Source organism: Cydia fagiglandana, chromosome Z (assembly GCF_963556715.1).
Source record: "Cydia fagiglandana chromosome Z, ilCydFagi1.1, whole genome shotgun sequence".
NCBI lineage: Eukaryota > Metazoa > Arthropoda > Insecta > Lepidoptera > Tortricidae > Cydia > Cydia fagiglandana.
The window spans coordinates 9,385,962-9,398,865 of record NC_085959.1 but is presented as its reverse complement, the minus strand read 5'-3'; the positions used below and the strand labels follow the sequence as shown (position 1 = coordinate 9,398,865).

The window sequence follows — 12,904 nt, the reverse complement described above, 5'->3', positions numbered from 1 at the left end:
ATCGTTTTAATAAGTACAATATTTAGTACCCAGAGCTTGACGAACACACACAAGGGAACCCTGGTGTTATAGTTTAGATTAGGCACTTTCGTATGCCGACGGAGTGTTTCGCGTAATTTAGTTCAAGCTCCAAGTCTGAAACGCTCGAGTTCCAAGTATTGTTTGAATCCGTGCCATTGTTTGATTTGCACGTTCTTATTGTTCTCAAATAATAACATTTTTGGGACAAATAACTATAAGTAAATAATATATAGAAGACCAATATCGCCGACCTTGTGAGTGTAAGTCAGATTTTTACAATTCAATTCCCCCACTTGGTCTTCCATGCCCCCTCTCCATCCATCCTTTTACATATATATGTATATATATAGACCGGAAAGAGATTGTAGAAATTAAAAAGTGGCAACATCATAGTGTCGTCCCGTTCAAATCAATCTAAGTAAACGGAACGACACTACGACGTTGCCACTTTTTAATTCCAAAATTTCATAATATAAGGGATGCAAAATGTCCTCGACGTCGCAACACGTACGAAGAGCACAACGCAGTTGTATAAAATAAAAGGATATTTTGGCATATACTAGATTAAACCTTAAATCTTTAATAAAGATTATCGTCTCATAGAAAATTTGAATTTCGCGCCTTTTTCTACTGACAAGATTTGCTTGACCAAGTATATATAGTCAATAAATAGTAATAAGAAAATACGTCACATAAAATTCAGATTTAACATAATATCAGTTGTAATCGCCTTTACAGGTCAAACAGATTACACAACCCGTTGGTTTGCAAAGGCCAATCAAATACGGAACATACAATCACCATAATAAGTTATCGCTAAGTGCTACTACATAGTACACGTAGTACTAGATAGTATAAATCATATACTTAATAGTATTATGTATAGTTAGAGATGCCACAAATATTCGGCAACTATTCGGTATTCGGCCTATTCGGTCAAATGTTGCCTACTATTCGCCCGAATACCGAATATCTGTTGCACCTACCTAAAAAGAAAAAATACACAAAAATATAACCAGAAACTAGGTATGTATGTATATTTAATATTTAAAATGTATTCTTGGAAAGTAGCTAAATACGAAGGCACGTTTTTGAGCATTTGTTGATTACAAAATATTTTATTATTATCATGGGTCTGATTATTGTGGTTTGATTTACTAACTACATTCATTAATTCTGTTCAACATAAAAATATAAATCTTAGCAAACGTTGTGCTTTGTTGGCGTACAGTTTTCATAATAATTGTGACTCAAAATGTTCGCAGGTAATGCCGAATATTCGGTATTCGGCCGAGAGAGAGGCCGAATATTCGGTGTTCGGCCAAATTCAGTATTCGGGGCATCTTTGATGTATACTAGTTAACAGTAGATAACATGAAAGTTGTACGACTGTGGTTAGTTGGGTTAGTTGGGGTATAAGGCTAATAGCGTCATAACGACAGGGCCGTCTTAAACTAGGCTAGGGCCCACAAGAATTTGGGGCCCTTTTGGAAAGTAAAGAAAGCGAATTAGAATTATTATGGATAATAAAATATATTGTTACTATCTGTCCTTCGGGGCCTCCTGAAGATGGGAGCCCTGTCAATAAAGGTTTTCAATAATCGACAATTTAGTATTATTTTGGTGTAAATCGTCAAATACGCCATTACAAAGGTATGTAGTTGGATCACGCAAACTACGAGTATGATGTTACGACATTTTACATTCTATCTTATTTTTTCCCAATGTACAATTAAATTTATCTGAAGGACACGAGGGCTATTTGCAACCCATATGTAGGTACCTACCTACTACTCTGGACCTGTCGGCCATTGTATAAAACAATTCTGAAATAGGTACTGATCTCGTAATGTCCCTTAAAAGCTTATTGCGTACGTACCTACTCCATTTGTTTTAGTTTTGTCTTCACATCTATTTATAGAAACCTGAATAAAATGTATAACATTATTTAGTTTAAACTTACTTTATAGACGGGGCCTGACGAGGTCAGCGATAACGTAGGCGGACTAAGGGCTTGAACTATAATAACAACATTTATCCAAAGGATAATTAACCTAAAGACAATGCATTAAAGCCTACTTCAAAAGCAAACTATATTTAGTAGTTAGGGTCACGACCAAATTAAACTGGATACGGTTGTATCCGATTTTGAGCCTTACCATTTCGGAAAAAGAGTTGCAAGAACTGATAAAGTATAGTGGTAATTTACGGGAGTGGGAAGAAGGAACTAGAAGTGTGTTTAAAGAGTACTCTTTATTGTTTATGTTAATACATCTGCTGAGGTAATAGGGAATATAGCATAAAGACAAGCAACTAGCAAGCAAAGCAGGTTCGTAAGAGTCACCAGGAGGCTGTTGAATTTTACAAAATGTTGACACATACACCTCATCCTAGCGCTTTCCTTTCCCGGTCGCGTTATATACTTAATTAACCCAGCGTATTAAAGCTTATTTTTTCGTATCTATTTTATTATTATTCTCATCCATGAGATGAAGTCTGCAGGCACTTCCCATAACACATGTTCCAAGCAGTGGGACGTTTTTATTTTATATTCTGATAATGATGATGATTGAAAAGAAAATCAGGTGTATTTAAATATGTATGTAAATAAGTATTATTAATATTAGAGTAAACTGTATACTTGAGTAATGCTAAGTCCTTATAACATTTGGACAATAGCGCCTAACTAAAATAACCTTATTTAAGTGCCAGTTATTTTATCGGCGATTTATCGTCGGCGCCAGCGCCCTTAATCTAGTAAAGGTTTCGAAGGAATGCGACTAGTCACTAGCGTTATACCCAGTTATTTCGTAACCGCAAACAACCGCACAACCACTTGCCTGAACAACCATTGCGCGTCCAACATGCCTGCATTACTCACAGAACCAAAGGTTCACAGAAATGTACAGGGAAGTATCAGAAATTGTTGCTATGCGGAACAAAATCGTATGAATTGGTGCGAGATCGAACTCGACTTTTGTAAAGAGTTCAACGAGCGAGTGGACTTAGAAGTGACTTTAGAAGTATGAGCATATAATAACATGGAATTTTTGTTAGACCAAATGTAAATAAAAATATCGTTTTAAATATCATCCATGTTTTAGCATTTTGTTTATTTTAAAAGAGTAAGGTGACTACCATGTATTTCGAAAACAGAAGAGATGGTCAAATTAACTCAATAAATGGGTAAAAGAACCCGTCCGGTCCGTATTTTAATTATCATTAAATTTTAATGTAGCGCTAACATGGAGATGCCAAGATGGCATTGGCTCTTGGCAGTTTTTATATTCTTTATAAATAAATATATATATACATATATATATATATATCACTGTATAGCACAGATATTTACTTGTATAGATACTATAGGTAGTTCAGTTATAACTAATTGAATTTATGATAATACTCTAAACTTCTTACCTTGACATTAAAAATTAATCTATACTTTATATTACAAGCAATATAAGATTTTGCGGCGTATTAAAATAATATAAAAGTTTTATGTCAAGGCTAAACGGACCACATTGATTATTATTTTTTTATCATTTTACTTTTTACATTTAAAGGTACAAAACTGTAATCTGAAGCCGATGTTATTATTGAATATTCCTGCCTTACGTCTAGAATAATTGATAGGTTAGGTAAGTAGGTATAGGGTTTTGGGTTGGGCTTTGGGTTGTCCGCCTTATAAATGTGTTTTACTCAAATTTTGTCGCGCTAGCGTACCCATGTACGCTAGCGCTAAGTGCTACTATGTACTGATGACAACAGTACAGGGCTATAACCGCGAAAATCGAAGTTCACAAATTGCGGGGATTTTTCTCTTTTACTCCAATGAAGGCGTAATTAGAGTGCTAATTACGCCTTCATTGGAGTAAAAGAGAACGATCCCCGCAATTTGCGAATTTCGGTTTTCGCGCTAGCCGCTCAGAATCGTTCAATTCTTGAAAATCTTTCATTAACAGCCTTCGGTGGCAGCGTAATATACATACTTATAGTATGTAAGTACTTAATTATGAATTATGAGTAGGATTATTTGTGCTGTTTCTGCTCCTTTACATAAATAAATAATACCTATCTATTAAATATATTGCGCGTGTAGTAATTTGACACCATGCGAGCCAATAAGTAATACGTACATCTACATGACCAATATTAGCTATTAAAATTATAAAGGGGGATAAAGCAAAATTGTAGTTTCTATATTGAATTGTTACTCCTTTTTACAAAGGTAAATGCCATGAAAAAATTCACACGGACACTAGGTATGTTATTGTATTTGAAAGTTCTTATTTACTTAGTTAAGTTGGTTCGATATGTATATTAAAATCACGAAAACATGTCTAATGCACTTGTACCTTGCATACCACAGCAGTATAATTTTGGTATAAATACAGTATGTGTCTGACCATGGGGCTTTAAATCCAGGGCTCGATTCTACTCGCTAAACTGAGCTACTTTTACTATGGGACCAACCCTAAAATCGGTGATTTTTTTTTTACTTTTCCATAGAAAACGTCGACATCTGATCAGCCAACATGTATGAAAAATTAAAAAAAAAATACTGGATTTCGGGGTTGGTCCCATAGTAAAAGTAGGTCAGTTTATCGAGCCCTGGATTTAAAGCCCCATGATCAGACACACACTGTATAAAATAGCTAGTGATGTAAGTATACGAATTCGAGGAACGTGTCGACTTGACAAGCAAGATTTTAAATATTGTTGAAGTTATTGAAGTTAAACGTTAATAACCCGCGCGATGGACATATCTTCCGTCGCAAGTTTCGCGTGGCGCGCTATAATTTTTGTTCCCTTCTAATTTCTTGGGTTTTCCTTTTATTTCTTAAACAACATTGTACATATTAATAAATGTATTTAAAAGTATTATTATTATATTTTTAAATACATTTATTAATTTTTAATTTACATATTAATAAATGTATTTAAAAGTATTATTATTATATTTTTAAATACATTTATTAATATGTACTTAATCAGATAACCTTGTTTGAGAGCAGTTAGATATAGGAAAAATCTGCTACGAAAGATCTGAGAACTATAATGATTTAAACTTAAACTATAAAATCTTATTATATCATTGGCTCTTCACAGGATTCAGTTCGAGTACTTTTTAATTATAAGTATAGTCGAGCACAATAGTTTATTATTAAAGTTTGGTTACGTAGCGTTTTTGACCGCATACCTGGCTCGACGCTACCAGGGCCTACAAACGGCCAGACTCGGCCCGAGGCTCTATCCTGACTTTTGAAAGATGTTACTTTTCAAATAAATCATCGGTGCGAATGTCAACCTTAATGACTTGACAAGAAAATTGAAATTGCATTGATAGTTTTTGTTCATTTCTATATCATGTTACTTTTTAAAAGTTTTTTAATTTTATTCCATGCTACTCAAGCTACGAGTATCATAAGATTCATAAGCTCATGTATATGTCCATCTGGGTGCACTTGTAAGAAAAGGTGGTCAGATGCAAACTTATCTTAAGGTTGCAGATAAGTTTGCATCTGACCACCTTTGTCTTTGAAATACGTAATGCAGAGTCGAGTGTAGATTTTTTATCGGACATGATTTAGTTCCAGTTCAAACCTACTCAATGTAGCGAAGATTTATTTAGTTTAGAAATAGTTTGTATTAAAATTTTAAGGTAATTTAATGTTTTATATTTACTTAATAGTATTATAATGTAGCGAAGATAAAATGTTCATTTGTCATAAAATCACCGCGGTAATGGAAATTACTAGCCTGTAATATTTTTCAATTGCATTTGTGTGTGTGTGTATGTATGCGTGTTGCAAGATACAACTACAATACGCCGCTTGATCTTCAACGTTCATAGGTATATATTATTCAACTTTTTAATAGTAGACTTACTCTACAACTCTACTAATTAAAAAGTACATAAGTACTATAAATAAACAGATGCCCAGGCATGTATAGTACAATGATCTTCCCACTTTGGGTATGCACTTTTTCAGCTAGGCGTAGGTATCTAGTTACAGTACATAAATCTAATCGCCGTGGTTAAAAGCTCTACCTCGCATCCTTCACAATAGTACGCGAAAAACTGCGACAATAAAATAAAACACTGAAAGCTTTATAAGAGCTTAAAAAAAATAAACTATCAATATGTACACAAACCTAAAATAGTACGCGCGAAACTACGCCAATTAAAAAAAGCAAAGCCTCGAGAGCTGTCTAAACCTTCCAAAGCTCCGAGATTGAAAAAGCAAAACCGAAAGCCTTACCTGGTCGCGTCCCGCACCTCAGTACGCGATGGACGCTCGCGCCGACCGCCCGTTACAGTGATGTCGCAGCATGCTGCTCTGGTTGATCCTTCTGGTGGCCTGCGCCGACGCTGCGCGCGGCCCGCACCGCACTCACCATGCCGTGCCGGCGCGCGCCAAGCACTCGGAGTTTGTGAAGGGGAAAAGTGAGTGATGTGTTTTACAAGTGTTATGGTGGTTTTTAGTGCTCTGTAAGGCTGCGCTTACATCCCTAGGTGTGACGGTTTGATTAGGATTGGTGTGTGTTGCGATCGACCAGGAAATCGGGTGCAAATATATCATCTCTACTTTTATGTTACTACTTCAGAGTCTGAAGTTTTGTTTACTTTTGTGAGGTCCTAGATATTTAACGGGAAAATCGGTTATACAATCTGAAGGTAATTCGCGGTATTTTTCAGGTTTGGCGCGGGAATGTGGAAATGCCACCTTCAGTGTGTGAGGACCCGATTTTCTGATCGACTTGCTTTAGCAATGAACGAGTCTAGTGTTTCGGCCAGAAAAGCTTTCGGTACTAGTTAAGCCTTCAGAGTAAATATTTTTTCGTTTACTTCAGAGTTAGAGTATAAATAAAGTATGGACACGAAACAAATGATATGGTAAATCTTTTAACATCAGTATATTCCACCCTACCTACTATATTTTGATGAATAGCGTTTTCTGATAATCTTCACTCAGTTCCTGCTACAATGCTACAATTGTAACATTTATATTTTCACAAATTGCTTTACGCTCAATAAAATGTCATCTTACCTAAAAAATACTTGTTTTAACACTTTTCTACTAGAGGTAGGTATTAGTCTTTCTATTCCAATCACTGAAAGTTGTTTTATATGGGAGGCTATTATTCTGTAAAAAAGGCAAACACACGATAATTAAAAAACCGTGGAATTACCTCAATCTGAAGTCAACTAGAAAAATGTGAGCTATTGTGAAAGGACGATGTAATAAGGTATAATTTGAAATATCAAGTTCAGAATAAAATCAAAATTTAACAGAAAAATTTGGTAAATACTGTCCCAAGACGCTCTTCTACAAAACATAGGGTACATACGGGTACGGGTACAACTTAACGTTAAATTATGATTGTATTTTTATTATGTAGTTTGATGTCCACAAGTCATTATAGTCGCACCAATAAAAGTCTGCTGCGGATTTGATAGATAAGTGTTATTTATACGTCATAATTTCATAGAAGTTTGACGTTTAAAATGACACTTGCACTACGTGGGCTATTAAAATCGCTGCAGACTTTTTACGGTCTGACTCTACCATATCATGCATGACTAAATTTTTTAGTGTCCATACTTTATGTGCTGACTTGTTATAAGGGAACGGGTATGTCAGTCTCACTTCCACATAGCTTTGCGTAATAAAAAACGAATAAATGATACATCATCATATGGGCCGCTAAGAGAAACCTATTGAAAATAACATAGGTACGCCCACTAGCTATAGGCAAGCAAGTTGTCAAGGGAGACCATATACGGATGTAGTTAAGGTGAACGAAACATCACATTTCACCGAGCTTGTGTGGGTATAACATAGTAATTTACCAGTTTTAATTGTTAACCGTTGTCCTCTTTTCAAATTCTCTGTGCAGAACATGACGCGTACTGACTTTTCGCTTGTTTTGGCTACTCCTGTGACTGTTTTTATGATACCTCCTACACAACATAGCAGCGACATTACTATTTATAATAAGTTAAGCATAATCGAGTTCAATAACTTAACTCAATTATGAAGTCACCTGTAAGAAACATGTTTTGTCGACGTATATTTTTTACCCCGCAACTACGTAAGTTCCTAGGTACGAGCCTAATATGCAGCTTAATCCTTTGTGTTGTTACTTTACCAGCGAGTTTTTTAATTCTTTTACTAGAACCGTTATAGTTTCCGTGCATAAAAATTATAAGAAAGCTTGTATATATAGTTAACAACGTTCCTATTGTTTTGTTCCGGTTAAGTGCGTTCCAATATTGTTATTACGTCCGATTTATGCTAGCTACTTGTATATGTATACACTTAAAAGAGTTAGCTTCATAATAGTAGTTATAAAGTGGAGTAAACGCTAATCGCTCCAAGATAAACAACGCTTATCTAGAACCAACAGCGCCTTATATAGCGAAGCTGCCTTAGCGCTGCGTGTGCGCAATAAAGGCTCCCATTAACTGCCAAGCGCCAGGGAAACATAATCTTACACATTTTCACGTATTTCTTTATGGTGGCTGAGTAAACCAAATTTATTAAAACAAGTTAATTCAATAAAAAATACATACATGTAGAACAGAGGCCAGTAATAACAGTATTTGGAATCTTCTTTAACTTCCTTCGTGCTTTGAAACCCTCGCAACGCTCATGATTTCAGTTTTGGCATCCTTTCCTTCGCTTGCTCTTTTATCAATATTAGCACAACTTTGCTCCCTTGTAAAACAAATGTTGTAAGCTCTACAACTTCATTCCTACACGAATCAGTTTGTTTTATATTCAATCCCAAAAATACTTTTTTTGGTAGATTACTTACCCACTACTCCAAAGACCTCTCTTTTCTCGGCTTAACATCCTCTCGGTTGAGGACAACTTCTGGCTTGTTAAAGAAACCTCATCAACATCATCTCACCTCGTCCCCCTAACCTAGCTAAGGTTGAATACGCCGTCAATCGACGCCCAATATTTCAAACCCTCTCCGTGACTAGTTAATTCTACCATGTATATGTATATGACAAAAGTAGCCTGGCATCTCATATCAAAATTTATTATCCGCAAATCTTCCATTGTGTCCAAAACAAGGTGGATAATGAACAGGGAACACAACAAGTACACAGGGACAGGCAGGTTTAAGCACAAAACAATTAAACATCGCTTGTGTCCGACGCACCTGTGGAAGGGAGACGGACGGTGATCTAAGAACCATCGGTTGAGAATCTTGAGATGAACCTTGGATGGTTCGACATTAACGTCGATATTTCTTAAGGATTATTAAAATTAAATATGACATTTTAAATACAATTAGCATTCGTAAAACTTGGTGTAAATATATATTACTTATCCCTCTATAACTATAACTATGTTACATCACATCAAAATCTCTGTCTTAATTCATGGAGGCGTAATTTAAGTAGAACACCCCTTTGTCTCATAACTAACATTCATAACCTTAGCATAAATTTCTATCGCGCTATAAGCTAGATAAAAAATGCTTTTCTTTTTGTTATCTTAGATCCAAACAAACCTTCAACCTCGTATGATAGCTGGTTATCATACAAATTAGTCGTCAAATAATGATTTACAAGTAAAACGCAATAAGCGTACCTAATGGCCGGACGGAGCGGAATGCTGTTCCGCACACAACATTTAAAAACAACCAGTGACGCAAACGATTTCAATATTCAATCGCTAATGTCCTCCTTTAATTGACGAGTCATTTTGTAAAAGACGCCACATTTTGACGGCAGACACATTAATGCATGACTTTAATGATTTATTTAAACTTTAACGCATTTCAACAACAATATTTGTTTAAACTTAAAACGACAGATGGCGTTAATAAATGGTTACAAGCTTTTTTCTATATCGATCGATATAGGTACTCTAATTGGCAATTAGGAATTAACTCGCTTTGAGGGAAATATAGAAAATAAGTATATTACGGCAGGATACGTGTGGGAGGACCTAATAAGATAATTATATCAGGTAATTGTACCAGAATAATCACAAGCGCTGTGAAGACATCTTATAAATCTTTGTGATTTACTATCCGACAGAATTTCAGTAGTTTTAATAAAGCTGTTGAATAATTAAGCATGTTGTCACATGAATTCCAAGCTTAATGATCGCCAGGAAAGCATAATGTGATTGTAATAAAGTGGTTTAGTATGCGCATAAGTGACTAGCAACAAGCCATACTTGATGCATATGGCATGTATCTAGTATGTAATAGGATATCACGCCCTTTAGACCATGATGCAGTATTAGACGAAACCACCTGTACGGATATGATGGTCGTATTTGTCTAGGTGACAGCGTGATAAAACGGGGTCCGTCTCTTTCTATACCGCAGAGTTAAAAAGTGACAGTTGTTTTATCACGTGGATAAAGCGATCCATAATAGGCTTACTGCTTAGATATTACTTAGTTAAGCGTTTGTTCGTTTTCGGGGGCGCATTTTAGATCAAGTGGCAGTAGGGTTTGATGTCGTTTCCTGTCATCTGCTATTATCTTATACCACATAAACATCTAGGGCTTATTCTTCAAAATCGGTGAAATACTTACTAAAAGATCAACAGAAATATCCAAACAGAATTATCCATTTCAGTGTCAGAGTAGGCACGTAATGTAATATGGATTTCTCAACTCTTTCTTCTTGAAATAAGTTATTTAAAGCTTTTCTAACAACATTATATTGTTTTCAAAGACTTACTTTATGTAAACGTTGGACGTCTTGTGTAACATTACACCGTTCAATTCATTTTTCTATATAAAATATAATATATAAAATATAGATTTACCGGTTTTGTTTTTTATACAGTGTTTTATACCTAGGAATTATAATATCAAGGCTTCTGCAAGATTGTAAATAAGTTCTACATACCTATGATTACGCGGAAATATTGTCTTCAATGACCTATTACCAATGCATTATGCCAAGGAATGGTACAGTCATGTGGACGGATATCTGCCGGGTTTAATGCAGTATGTATGCATTTTAATATATTGAGACATAATGCTCTACCGCATAGTTTTCTTAGGACTGACTTTGTTAAATAGAAGTATGTTTCTCTAGATTCTGGAACGTTCTATGTGGCTACCACCAGTTTGGCACTAACATAAACGCTGTCGAGAATGTGTACTTACTTTCTATGCATCTCGCTCGTACTCGCATATTAGTGCGAATGAGATGTATAGAAAGTTAATAACGTAGACGTTAGAGTCAGGGACTAATGGTACGGGTCTTGTTATGGGGTTAGGTACCTACAATAAATATGTTTTCCCTTGCACTTTGAAATTTAATTCTCAAAGAAGCGAATAATAGTATCAAGCTTGTTAAAGAACTTCAAGAGCTTTTGTTAAAGCTTTGCATTAGCGCAATTAGCTTTCATATTCCTTCATATTTTATTTTTAATATGTAATATGCTAGTTTTAAGGTATTTAGGTATTTATGGGCCAATAGTTGCCTGAAAATAAATGTTTTCATTCATTCATATTCCTTACTATCTTTAGTGAAACGTAGTGATGTTCCTTTTACATTTGATTTGCGCACCATGACAATATATTATAATTTTTACCGAATAAGTAGCTTTGCGCTATGCTTGCGCCCATTCCGCCGGTTTGAGGTCGGGGTAAATCATAGTCTTTTAGCAGAAGTCTTATCTACCCTTTCGCATGACGGCGTCTTAAATAGGGGGAAATGTAACGAGTTAAGTTTAATTTCCTTAACTTGTGTGTAAAACTAGATGTAGGAAATCGACTTACTATTTGATTTGTAGTGTAATAGGTCTAATTGAAGTCTTAGGGAATTCACACACTGACGCCACAATTGTCAATCATCCCACATGTTCTAAAATCAGCTAAGAATAGTCAATAGACGCATGTTATATAGTATATAATCATATACCGGATGTGGCATGTAACATGAGCAAATAATTAAAACATAGATTCTACTCCTCAAACGATGACACTTTTGTTCAACAACTTTTAAAAATTATGAAGTATTTAGACTCCCTATTTTCCTTACAAAATATATATTATCTTCAATGGACGCCATCGCCACACCATATCATTGTGATTGACGTTGCTTGTCAAGCCTTAAACATAACAAAATTCGCAATACTTTGCGTCTTAGAATAAACTTTAAAGTGTATTAATCAAACCATAAGTTATTTTTAAAAGTCGCTGAACAAATGTTGGTCAGTGAGTACAGTCTAGTTTAATTTTTTGCTCATGTTACAGGCCACACCCGGTATATACAGGGTGATTCAGGAGACGTGAGCAGGACTAACACTGCGCATTTTGTAAATTATAAGCAACTGTTTCGTATCAATATTAGTGAGATTGACGTAAATTTTCTACTAATGTTGAAAAAAAATTTTTCAATTTATTTACGACATGCATGGTCGCCCTAAAATTAGAATACTAAACTACAGATATCTGTGTCAAATTCAATGTCATCACTGTCATCACGCTCTGGTTACTTTTGAAAACTCGTATCTCACTAAGGTTTGACATTTTATTTCCTTCGTAAAAGAGGTTTTATGTTTATTAATTAGGTCTTGTAGGGTGACCATGATTGTAGAGAATTAAATTTGCCCTCACCAAAAAGTTGAAAAATAGGAAAAAGTGTAGTTATTTTACTTAAATACGACGGAGATCGATCAATTATCAGTTACTGAGTGTGCAGGATTAGTCCTGCTCACGTCTCATGAATCACCCTGTATATCTATACAGTTCCCGGTGTATTTCCCAACGTAAAAAAGGGGCTAACAAATACGACGTCACGTTAAATGGCGAGTAAATTCAGGGAATAACATCCGCAGGGATGCTCCTAGCACATTGAAAGTTCTTCAGCCAGTTATTTTATTTTT

The 12,904-nt window shown here is 35.2% G+C and overlaps 1 protein-coding gene across 2 annotated transcripts in view; it reads left to right on the top strand.

The window, feature by feature from the left end:
* Window positions 1-12,904, top strand: part of LOC134678723 (epidermal growth factor receptor) — a 123,752-nt gene that overhangs the window by 94,701 nt on the left and 16,147 nt on the right. The window contains exon 1 of one of the 2 annotated variants that reach the window (XM_063537388.1): window positions 6,322-6,472. The exons of the other annotated variant lie outside the window; for it this stretch is intronic. Coding sequence (XP_063393458.1) covers window positions 6,358-6,472 — 115 coding nt within the window. The 5' untranslated portion in view covers window positions 6,322-6,357. Of the gene's footprint in view, window positions 1-6,321; window positions 6,473-12,904 lie in introns of those variants that run through there. 2 annotated transcript variants of the gene reach the window in all.